We start from the raw sequence: 12,300 nt of genomic DNA on the forward strand, positions 1-12,300 counted from the left end.
CCTTCTTCTTCCTCTCCTTTACCCCAGTTTTCCTTTGGTAAAGCTGATCTCTGAATAAAAGATACAATGATTAATGAAAGATGAGACAGAGGGCCGAAAACCAGGACTACAGGCTTTATTAGAGGAGAAGGACCCTGCCCAGGGCTCCCCCCGAAGGGGAGAAGAGCAACACGTGCAGAGGGAACACGCCTTCTGAGGGGAGGAATGGGAAGGGATGGGGCTGAGGGTACTTGGCCCGTGCTGATTGGTGGTTTCATATAAGGCACATGATTAGGCACTTAGGAATCAAGGGCTTAGGGTATTTGGCAGGTGCTGATTGGTGGTTGAATGTATAGTCCATATAAGGTGCCTGGTTAGGTGCTCAGGAATGTCCAGGCCACTGGTGCAGTTTACGTCATACTCAGTCAATCAGTTGGGGGAAGGGAGGATCTATCAATTTCCAGAAGTTGTTTGGCAATAACACGTGGTTTCTGAACAAAAAAGCCAGTGGCTCTTCTTGAGACTTATGAAGCAAGTAATGCCTAAACAAGCAAAGAAGCCCAAAATGCTAAGAGTAAATACTTGCAATTTCTGTGTCTAAACATAGCCTTTTTGAATTGGGGGCTGACAATGAGAATGGGTGATAAGCAAGTAAAAGAAGGAATTGACTGTGGTCCAGGAAAGGTGCAAAAAGATTGTTTTTCACAGACAATGTAGGGTAGGGGGACATAGGGATTGAATTAGATAGTGGTTATCAAGCATCCGTTAACCTTCATGTGCCACTGTTATTGTTGACTTCATATCATAAAGCAACTAACTTGTTTAATCTAAGCATCATTATAAGAAATATATATATACATATGCAATTGCAAATATGATAATAATGAATTTTTTCTAATACATATATACACATATATACATATGTACACATGTACATATACACATATATGTAACCATTAACACCTTTTTTTAAGTTTATCACTGTTAGCTAAAAATCATCGCATGTACCATTAGTGGTTGAAGTATCATACTTTGGGAGACAACTAAAATTAAGAGATGCTATTCTTATCCTGTCCATGAAAAAACATAAATTTGCAAGAATTTGCAAGAAAATATGAAAAGTAAGATTTGCATGTGAGAGAGGTGTAGAAATGCTCAGGGCTGAGAGAGAGCCTAAGACAAAGGATGGTAAAATAAAGCGTTATGCAGAGGGTCGCATCAGAATGGGGTGAGAAGGACAGGTGAGAGGTCTGGAGTCACTGACAGCTATAAGATAAAGGGTGCCTCCGTGCCCAGAGCCCGGGCATGCTAGAGACTAGGGAGGCACAGCCAACTACCAAGTACCAAGGAATAACCAAAGACTCGGGTCATTGCCCCCATCCACACCAGAGTCAACTGCCGAACGAAGGTGGTTATTTTTTTTTTTTTCTTTTCCTGAGGAGAAACAAATAAACACCTTCTTTAGCACTTCTGTTGTGAAGCAAATATTGCTTTCTGTTCACTTTTTCATTCTGTCTCTGACACTAAGTTCATTACTAGGAAACAGCAATAAGCCCAGGTTTTGACTGAATGTAGTATCAACCTAGTTTTCAAGGGTTGGAAGCCTACTGCAGTGGTGATGCATGAAATACTGTGATATAAAAATCATAGAATATAACATTTTAAGAAAAGAAAACGTGGGAGTCAAAGGCTTATTCACTTAAAAATATTTATTGAGATGCATATAGAGTAATTTAAAAAACTCAACAGTATTAATGAATCCAAAGCAGGGTTTTAAAATAAAGCCTGAAAGTAATTGATTGAACCATATGAAATTGCCAATATTTGCTGGTTTTGATCTGCAGATAAGAATTTCATAGCAGTCCATCTACATACACTCTTTGGTTAACAGGTTAACAGTGTTCACTTCAGAGGAGAGGGCTGAGATCAAGGGAGAGAGGGAAACATTTTTACTTTGTACACGTTTGAATTATTATTTTAAACCAGGGACTTGAGGGGAATATATTCATGCATTCCTTGGTTTCATAACAGAAAACAATCACAACTAGCTTTTCACAAATTGACTACATTAGAAAATAGACATTTCTAAATGACATTGCCTACAAGGCAAATTTATTTTAATCACTGTGATAGCAAATGGGGTATACCAATTGGCATAGAAGGAGCCTCTTGCTTCAGTTATCTTGGGCGGCTTTATTCTGGAGGATTGCTGGGGGCTGATGGGGTCCTGCTGCAGGTGGCCATGCTGGTCAATGGCAGTTGCCAGCTAGACTCCAAGGTGACTTCAGTGCATGTCTTACTAAAGGAATCCATCTCCTCTTCTTATCTTCCTGAGGAGATTGGGTTCACAGTGTATACATGTATGTGGCTGCAAACACTCAACTCCCTTCTCATGTGCACATTCTTGTTTTTATATTTTCCTGCAAATTCTTGTAAATTCATGTTTTTCCATGGACAGGGCAAACTATTTTTAGTTTGCAATCATGGCAACTCTAGAAATAAATTAAGCTTAAAGTGTGTATTTTAATATTATAAACTTGGATTTAATAAAGGCCTGTGATGCAAATAAGTATTCTCTGCAAATATTTTAGGTATAAAGAAACATTTCTATATTTTGATTTGAGGTTCTACTATGTTCTAACTCTGGATTGCACATTTATAAAATTATAAAACTAAGCAATAATAAATTCTTTAAGAAAAGCATAATAGGAATCACTATATAATGAGGCAGATGTCCCTATATGGTACTTTTCTTTTTTTTTTTTTTCAGGACCGAAGAATGAGACATCTTTATTCCTTAAAGTAAGTGGTGTTTAGGCAAACTCCAGGTACCAAGTCTTGCAAATTTACATATGATCACATAGTCTCATGAGATGAGATGTTTGCTGACATTTGGATTACCAAGGGGCATTTTAGAAGGTGGGGGGCAGGGAGTTGGGACACTGTCAGCAGCTCAAGAGCAAGGATCTCTAACGGAAAGTCGGATTTTCTAGGCTTTCCCAGGGGCTAAGCAGAATACATTGTTTAGCCCTGCACTAGAGCAACACCTTTATTAATTATGCAAGCTTTTTTTTGGATGGGTAAAAGAACTTGAGAATGACTCAGCAAGAGTTTTCAAAACCAAATACCTCCACCAGCTCATTGAACATGCTCTTTTCAAACCTGCTCTCTGCTCTGTGAGCTGGAGGTTACGAGTTTGAGATCTGCATAAGGGAGGCTGCTTCTCTTGCCAGTCAGTTCTGCCTAGTCCTCCCATCCTTTTATTTTTAGTTCAAGTTGGAAATAGTTGATACTTCTTCAAGATTAGCCTCTAATTTTTCTTCAACCAACATAAAACCTGGTCAAATCCCCTAACCAAACATCTGGTCTACCTGCCAAAGGCGTGTGTGTGTGTGTGTGTGTGTAGTTACCTTCATATTTCCCTTTCGATGAGCCTGTATGCTGATGGGAGCTTGGGAAAGTTAAATGTTAACATGTAAAGGCAACGGGAGTTTTTTTAGAAGTCCCCACTAAGGTGACAGTTCAAGACTTAGTTGGAAAAGGAAAGGCTCCCAACCACCAGTCCCTTGGATATTTGGGGGACTTCTCACCTATTTTGGAAACGACTTGCAGATGTGGGCAAACCTCTGAGTTGCGCACACCGGGGGTTTTGCAGAGATTTCCTCTGATTTTTTTTTTTTCTTCTTCCCAATTTCCCACAGCCTGTGTTTGTCTTGCGTCTGGTAGGCTGACATGCGGTTTACCTCGCGGATCCTGCTGCCAGGTTTTACACACTCTTCTCCGGTGTAAAACAGCTCAAGCCCAGGGATACCGAGCACAACTCTGGGCGCGGGCGCCAGAACTGTCAGAGAAAATTGGCTTCCCGAGTGTTCCTTCCAACTTCCCTGCCGGCGCCCACGTGAGCCACAGCGCCAGCCCATCAGCAAGGTCTTAACGTTTGCTGCGGCTGCAATCTGTAACTTGACTTTGAATGTTTTTTGTTGTTTTTTTCTTTCTTCTAATTGTAGTTTTGAGGATCTTGGTTCTTAGCGAAAGTTTTTGGCTAGGGGGCTTTTAAAGGACTTTTAAACTGTTTCCTTACCTAAGTCACGGAGGCTCCGGCACTTTTCCTCCATTCCCGGGTTGGACTCACGTGAATGGGCAGCGAAGGAAAGAAACACTCGGGCTGTTTATTTGGGGGGCGGGGGGGGGGGGGGAAGCAGAGATCTGGAGCTAAGTTAGGGTCCCTCGCACCACTCCCCGGTCTGACTCTCAAGACTGACACGGACATCGTCTATTAATTGCTGTTCGCGGACGCAGATACACATTATATACATTTATTTTTATCTTCGGTAAAATAGAAATGGAATATTCAGCGCGCTCGTGTCTGTTTGTTTGTATAAGGCTATCAAAAGAAGTCACAGCGGAGGCTGTGGCCCGGATCCTGACCCTGATTGTATGAATAAGTAAGCAGGATGCAAGTGATTGGGTTAGATGCGGCGAAGATTTTTTTTTTTTTTCAAGTTAGGAAGAGGGTAAAAAGACAGCCTGGGGGGGGGAAAAGGCAAACATTGCATCCCCCAATCCTCCTACTTCGGCTCTCCTCGCAGTCGGGGCTCCAGCAGGCTTTTAAGGTCTCGAGGCGTAGACCTGCCTGCCCCCCACCCCCTTCCTCGGTCTCCCCTTTCAGTTCAGATGTGCTGATGTGCAGACCGGATTCATCTTCCCGGAGCAGCGGCGGCGGGCGCAGGCGGCGGCGGCGGCGGCTCGCGCTCGGCCGCCAGGTCCCGGCAGCGGCGGGGGCGCGGCGCGGGAGCCGGAGCTCCGGGTGCAGCTGAGCCCGCGGGGCGCCCGCTCGCCCAGCCGCGGCCGCGGGAAGTTCGGCCGCCGGAAGGACGACCTGGCCGGCTGCGAGCGCCCACTCCGCCCGAGCTGAGTTTGCCCGCAGCCGCTCCTCCCCGCCTGCGGGAGACGAGCTCCTCACCTGCCCTCCGCCCACCCGCGGGCCCGTCGCCAACTTCTCTCTGCAACTGGGGGTAACAGGCACTTCTTGCCCCCCCCCCACTCTACTGTCCCCACGGCACACGCATGTCTCCGGACACCTGAGCACCCCGGTCCCGCCGAGGAGCCTCCCCGCGGGGAGAGGAGCGCCGGTCCCCTTGACCCCCGCACATCAGCGCGGACCGCGGACGCCTCTCCTCCCGGTCCGGGCCGGTCCCCTCCGTTTCCTCCCGGGGAGGAGGATGGGGCTGGGAACGCTCTCCCCGAGGATGCTCTGGTGGCTGGTGGCCTCGGGGATTATTTTCTGCGGGGAGCTGTGGGTCTGCGCTGGCCTCGACTATGATGACACTTTTGAGGGACACGAAGAGGAAAAAGAGGAGGTGATAGATTACAAGGACCCGTGTAAAGCCGGTAAGTGCCTCTCCAGGCTGGGACGCGGCGCGCGGGGGACCGCGGCGCTCCGTGGCCCGTGGGTGGGGTGGGAGCTCACCTGTTTCCTTCCCTCCCTGGCCAGCCCCTCCGCCGCCCCTCCTTCCCTTCCCTTCCCTCCGGACCCCCGAGGTGACTGGAGTGGTGAGCTGGCGGCACCGGGTGCCCAGCCCCAGGCTTCCAGGTCGGGAAGAACGTCCTGGAGCGGATCCCCCCTCCCCTCCCCCAGCCAGACGAAACGCGGCATAAACACAGCTGGCCGCCGTGGGTTTTAAACACCCACACTCCGCCGGCTTGCTGCCCGGCGGGCACGACACCTCCTCTTTGTTCCCCGCACGGTGGGTGGGGAGGGAATTGCTACCTCGGGACCCGTCTGCTCCCTCCTGGCCAGGGATTTCCAGCGTGGGTGCCCGGCGAGAAGGGGGTGGGGACGCCCTTGGAAAGCTCTCACGCTAGATGGAATTCCAATGCATTTGCCCATTTAAAAAAAGAAAATCAAAGTTGCCACCCCATTCAAACTTGTGTCTTCCTGCCGGCGTCCACCCCCCCCGGGAGGGAACTGCAGTTGGACCGGCACCGCCTGAAGCTCAGGCTCCTCTCCGCGCCCGGTCCCGGAGCGCCAGGGACCTCCCCTCCCCTCCCCGGCGCGCGCCCGGCGCCTCGGCGGGTCTCTCCTCCCGCGCGGGGCGGTGCTTCCCTCTCGCCGCCTCGGGTCGGAGCTGCACGTGCCGCGGCCGGAGACCACGTGAGCGCCGCGCCCCGGGACGCCCGCGCCCGCCTCGCCTCCCGCGGGGCTCCCGGCGCTCCCGAGCCCTGGCTCTGCCGAATTGAGGTGGGGGTGACCCGGCATCAGTGTGGACTTGCGACTGACTTCTGAAGGAAGGTTCCAGGGGTGATGGGGACCGACCGGACAGTGAGAATTGTTTGTGAGCCGAAGGCGAGTTCTGTCCCATCCCGAGAGGCGTGGGCTTCGCGGAGGCGGAGGAAGGGAATGGGCCGAGGACCACACGCATCTCTGCCTCTCCAGATGGTGCGCGGGGTTCCTCGGTCCGTGACTGCGAGTTCTTCCCTCCCGTAGCTAGGTAACCTTGTAACACCTCTCTTGCGCCTGAAGGAAGGAGTGCTGCAGGCAAGGAAAACTGATGGAAATTCCCTTGTTAATTTCAGCCTCTGATAGCACATTGTTCTGACAAGGAGGATGTGTGTGTGTGTGTGTGTGTGTGTGTGTGTGTGTGTGTGCGCGCGCGCGCGCTCCGTTCAGGTTATCAGATCTTTCCTGGTGAACTCTTGCTGCAGATACTTCATCAAAACTCGAAGTAGCTTAGAAGAAACCTGTTAGTCCAGGACACACACACACACACACACACACCCTGATTTAATTCATTTTGGCTTACACATGTTCCCCTCTCCCCTTTAACACTCAGTCTATCCCACTAAAAGTTTCTTGGGCCTTCCTTGGTCATTGGGAGGACAGGCTGTGCTCTGCCAGGGGTAACTAGTGGCGCGGAGCAACCAGAATTCAGTACAACTCCTAAACGTGCTTTTTATTGAGAAATTTGTTTTCAATAATATCTACCACCGGGTGAAAATGGTGCACTTTATTGTTTTAGGTAAGGTGGAAAGGAAGTATGTTATTTCTAAAGATTGTCTAGGAAAACCTTTCTACTCTGTTGTGTGAAAGATTCAACCAGCTATCAACCTGAGCTGAACAGGGCTCAGTTGGCCCAATTCCAGGAAAATAAATACAATTTTGTACACAAATGAAAGTAAAAGTGTCTGCCTTTTAAACATCATTAGTTTCAAATGTGACTATATAATAAGCAGTGTCAAAAATTAGCTAATGCATTTTCAGCAGTTATGTCATTCCAAGCTTATCTTTTGTTAGAAATTGTCCAGAAGAAGATTTTGTGAAGACAAGTGGTTTCTTTTCTATTTATGAATGTTTTCAATTTTAAAATTTCAGCAGTTGCGCCGTACAGATTGAAACACCTCAAGTATAAATGTTTATTTTCCTCAGCAAATAAGATGTAGGGTAAGGAAAAATAACCTTTAACAGCATTTACTTTTGTTTTTCCTTTAACACAGGTTTATTTTGAACATAACTGTTGAAGTTAAAACAACCTTGAATAGATTATTACTCTAATCTTATTTCTTCCCTGTCTTTGAGTACCAGAAGCATACTTGTGTGTGTAGTGAAAGTGAAATAAGAATGGCCCAAGTGGAAGGCTGAGAAGTTTGCCCAAAATCTGAGATCACTTTTTAAAGTATCAACCCTGCTTTTTAATTTAGTGAAATGAAAGGCTTTAGATTTACCATCTTGGCTAAAGAATGGCAAAATCTTTGTGCCTCCCTTTTGGCACTGTATAAGACAAAAGTTGTAATGACAGAAAAAATATATAGTACATTGAAATCCCAAACAAGAGTCCAAAAAAAAAAAAAAGGTCCCTAAAGTGAGATGAGGACAGATATGTGAAAGATGGCCACTCAAAAGCAAAAAGGACTGTGTTCTCCAGACTCCAGGGCACCTTTGACCTGCCCTTTCCAAAATTCGGAGTGGAGGGCTTGGCCCTGGAATAAAGTATTCTTTTTGAACTTTTCTGACAGGGGTCCTAATATTCTTCTGGCTTGGTGTCAAAAGGCTTTATGGCTTCAGAGCACATTTGAGTACATTATTTCACCTGAACACTACAGCTCTGTATGGTGGAGTTTATTAATCTTCCCATTACACAGAGTGGAAAACAAATGCTTGGTGAAGTTAAATGTGTTTGCTAAGATTGCCCAGAACTTAATGTTAAGTCTCCTGGCTGCAGAGTCTGGCTGTATGGAATGGTTACTGCAGTCTTAGCTGGCCTTTTGGAAGCCTTCCTTGAAATGCAAACAGTAGAAATCCATCCAGCTTTACCTGGAGTCCAGACTAAGACAAATGCAGTTCCTTTTATATCTGATTTGAGTGGAATGGCTAAGAAAATAGTTTCATCTTTTCCAAGCCCAATTAGAATATAAAGTCCTTGTCCTAGCTGGTTTGGCTCAGTGGATAGAGCATTGGCCTGCGAACTGAAAGGTCCCAGGTTCCACTCTGGTCAAGGGCACATGCTGGGGTTGCAGCTCGATCCCCAGTAGGGGGCGTGCAGGAGACAGCCCATCAATGATTCTCTCTCATCATTGATGTTTATATCTCTCCCTCTCACTTCCTCTCTGAAATCAATAGAAATATACTGTATATTTAAAAAAAGAACATATAGTATTTGAGGACAAAGGTCATACCTAATTTTTAATGTTTATCACAGGATGAATTACTGTTCGGTGTGTAGTTTGTTCCAAATACCTATAGATTATTAATATTGATCTTTACCCCTTATCTACAAACTTTTGTTCTAACCAAATTCAAATGTTACCCAAGGAGGAATATTCATAATGATAACTTGTGCCATACTCAATGTATTTGTGAAACAGTACTTAATATATCTGTGGAACAATCACAACTCTGACTTCAAATTCATGAAACTGTAGATCAAAAAAGAAGTCGTATTAATTTAATTGAATTTTGATTTCAAAAGGCATTTTTGGTATACATGAAAGTAAGTAGTTAATGCAGCACAGCTTCAGATGTATTTATGCAGCCAAATCTATTAGGACGGAATATAGGTAATTAATGTCCGTATAAATAGTCACAAAGATGCAGATAATTCAAAGGAGTGCCTGACTGCCTTTCTTCTGTGCAGTACCTGGCCACCTGAATTTGCAATCAGATTTCTCTTACTCTCTCCAGTTCAGAATGGTCTTGAGGGACACTGAGACGCTGATGCTGCAGGAAGTCCTTCCAGAACAGAGACTGAGGTGTCCTGTTTCACTGTTGAACTATTCTAATAGGTGTAAATCTGAGTGTTAATATGTGAAGAGACTGGGCAAATTCAGTGTGTAAATTAATCTCTCAGATTTGTCTAGAGATTACCTGGAAAAGCAGAGAGCTGATAAAACAAGTTGGTGTTCTCCCTCCCTTCCCCCTCCTTTTCTTTCTTCTTTTCTCTTTTTGTACTTCAGGGTATATCAGGAAAGCTCAGGCAATTGAAAATATAATGTCAAAAGAAATTGAAGAAAGTAGTATTTTGAATGATGCGTGGAAGCTGATTAGACAGATGAGGTAAATATTTGTCCAGAAGGATAACCTTATCCTCTTACGCAAGTGTGAGCACTCTGAAAAAAGACTTTCTACTTGGAATCTTCTGAGTCAATGATTCTCTCTTGAAAAAAATCCAAGCATGATTAAAGGTCAGTGATTTGCAAGGTTACATTTGCCTTAGAGTCACATATGCAAGCCTGTTTATATAGAAATAGATTTTTTGGCATCCTAAAGGTATCTCCTTTCCACTTTGCTTTTATAACCAGTGCCCTAGTTTCCTAGTATACTAATTCTAGGGATAGTTTTCATAAGTTTATAACTTCTCCATAAGATTTTATCATTCTTTTAGTCCTCGATGTTGGACTTTCTAGCTTCATTGGCAGCCTCATAGGTGTGGTATTAGAATTGATGTTCAACACCATGTCTACCCTATTCCATCATAATATTAAGTACCCAAACATATAGTTCTTGGTTGGCACCACTCTAGGTTGCCAAATCCTCATGTTAAAAATGCATTCCATGGAGCCACTTCTCTAAGCCAGTCATTTCTGTTTTAGTTTTCCTTTCTCAGATCTTGAATTTTTTTTTTTTCCTCCTGTGTCTGGGGCCAATTCAGAAGTGGCCAAAATACAGTTTTTGCAAAAGGGATGGCTAAGGCATTATATTTTACATATTTGTATTCTGTTCTTCATTTGCAATAGTAATTCTTTAGCCTCTGTCATGAGGACCCACATCCATTTTTTGGCCAACAAATGGCAGTTGCTGTTATTAGATATGAATAAGGTTATTTTTCTTGAATATATACCCTTAGACCGATAAATTTCGTGCATTGTTACATGAACTACCTAAGAGAAGGGATTCCAGGTCAGGGATTCCCATCCCTTCTCTGTTTAGGCTTCCTTTGTCCACATTGAAACAGTTAAGAGTGTGAAAGAGTCTAGAGAAGACCTTTTGAAAAAGTTCATATATGATCTCACAGCTTTTCCGCTGGCCTTCATGATGGCTCACTTTTCTACGAAAGTCTATAATATATGCCATTGCGGGGTTTCTTCTACGGAAACCATATTGTTTTCCTCCACTGTAGATGTATGCGTCTTATTTTTTTTTACATCTTAGCAGATTTCCCTGATTTAAAATTTAGGCTCCCTTGGTTGCCACCCTATTCTTTGACACCTTAAGAATATTAGTCACATCAGTCATCCGTTAGGCCTCTCAATCACTGAGATTAGTGGAAAGAAGAAAGCCCTTAAATTTTTCTAGAACTCAGGTAGAAAATATTAACTGCTAGTGATGTACCATCATTATTGTATTTTTTCTTTTTAGAATATTACCCATTATTTCAAGCAGTGCCTTAGACCCATCTTTTAGAATATTTAAATCCAGTTCCCTCCCTAAGCTTTTCTAAGAATGCTTAGAAGAGATAGAGGCAAATAATCCATTTAAGCTGTGGCCTTGCACATCCCGCTGGGGCCATCTGGTGTCTGGGGAGGTGGGGGAAGGGGCTCTGCTGCTCCCCCCGAACTGTAGGGAAGCCCCCTGCCGCATCTTGAGCCCACAGCTAGGCCTGGCCTAGGCCAGGGCTCAGGTGCCTGGCAAGATTCCTGGGGACGTAGGATTCCCTCTGCTGGGGAGATTTTTGAGGCGTCTTCCAGTTCTTTCACATTCCAAGACCTGGAATTAATCGTGGTCTTCTATTTCCTAAATTAAGGCGTGGAGTGTCCTCTTCCCCAACCCTGCATACAGTAGAACGTTTTAGAAATATGGTTAGTGGTGTACTTCCTCTAGTTATGTATTAAATAATAATATTTGGGAAGGAAATTAAAAAAAAAATTATAGCCTCAAAGCTATGGAATGAATTCTACAAAATGTGTTCTTCCCCACAAAGTGGGAGGAGGGGATCCCTTGCTTATTTACTTTTTTGCCATTGTCAGTGCTGAAAATGGGATCTTGATTATTAGATTTTGAGACACTGTGGGCTGGCTAATGGAATGCTTGTTTTGTCAGCTCCTTACAAAATGTGTGCTAATCCTGTCAAGCTCGTCTGAAGAGCTCAACTATATATTTGTATTAAGAAGTATTGTAAATTAGATGTTAATTGAAAATCAGAAAGTGAACTGAGAAGATGTTTGTCTGACTCAGCTCTTCTCCTGCAATTTACATGTATGGTTTAAGGCAAAATATTTGCTATAGACCATATGGGACACGAACCAACTTCTTCAAATGCTAACAGTTCTAAAAAGTTGAAACCATTCATTAAGTAGGTCAGAAGTGCTTCCAAGATACATTATTTTTCCCCAACAAAATCTAATTTTATGTATTAGTATCCTACTCAAAGCATTTACTTCAGTGTTTAATAAAGACATTTCAACAGTTTTTAATCCACTGCACTGTTTTACAAATTACAGGAATCTTTACAGGGAGGGAGACACAAACCACATATTTATGTCAGCATTTGATACTGTCTGTGTTGTTGAACTTCCTATCGATTGCATTTAATTTGTGTGGTGGGGAGGCAGAGGTGGAGGGGTGAGAGGGTGGAATAGTTTCTTCATTCCTTACATTGCTTATCTATGTTAACCTGTCAGCACATGGGTTATGTACCGCAGGGGCACCTCGAATGGCCCCTGGCCTGGTTGCTAATATCAACGTCGTTCGAGCTTGCTTCTTCGGCCATGAGTGGACTTGACGTGTTTATTAGGACAAACTCGGTTCTTGTGCAGCATTGGGAACCGCCTTGGCATCAGGTTAATGGGGCGACTGTGCTGGAAGGGAGGAACTCTGTTTCTCTGCTT

General features: G+C 44.6%; 1 protein-coding gene across 6 annotated transcripts in view; it reads left to right on the forward strand.

Annotated features, from left to right (window-relative positions):
• The first annotated feature begins 4,731 nt into the window (after positions 1–4,731).
• The window catches only part of TLL1 (tolloid like 1), a 164,175-nt gene continuing 156,606 nt past the window's right edge, over positions 4,732–12,300 (forward strand). For 2 of the 6 annotated variants that reach the window (XM_079771107.1, XM_079771102.1), the window contains exon 1: positions 4,732–5,370. In XM_079771107.1, coding sequence (XP_079627233.1) covers positions 5,202–5,370 — 169 coding nt within the window. In that variant the 5' untranslated portion in view covers positions 4,732–5,201. Of the gene's footprint in view, positions 5,371–5,401; positions 6,326–12,300 lie in introns of those variants that run through there. The other 4 variants (XM_079771103.1, XM_079771104.1, XM_079771105.1 and 1 more) reach the window with 4 other exon arrangements.

This window comes from Cnephaeus nilssonii (assembly GCF_951640355.1).
Source record: "Cnephaeus nilssonii genome assembly, chromosome: 5".
Taxonomy (NCBI): domain Eukaryota; kingdom Metazoa; phylum Chordata; class Mammalia; order Chiroptera; family Vespertilionidae; genus Cnephaeus; species Cnephaeus nilssonii.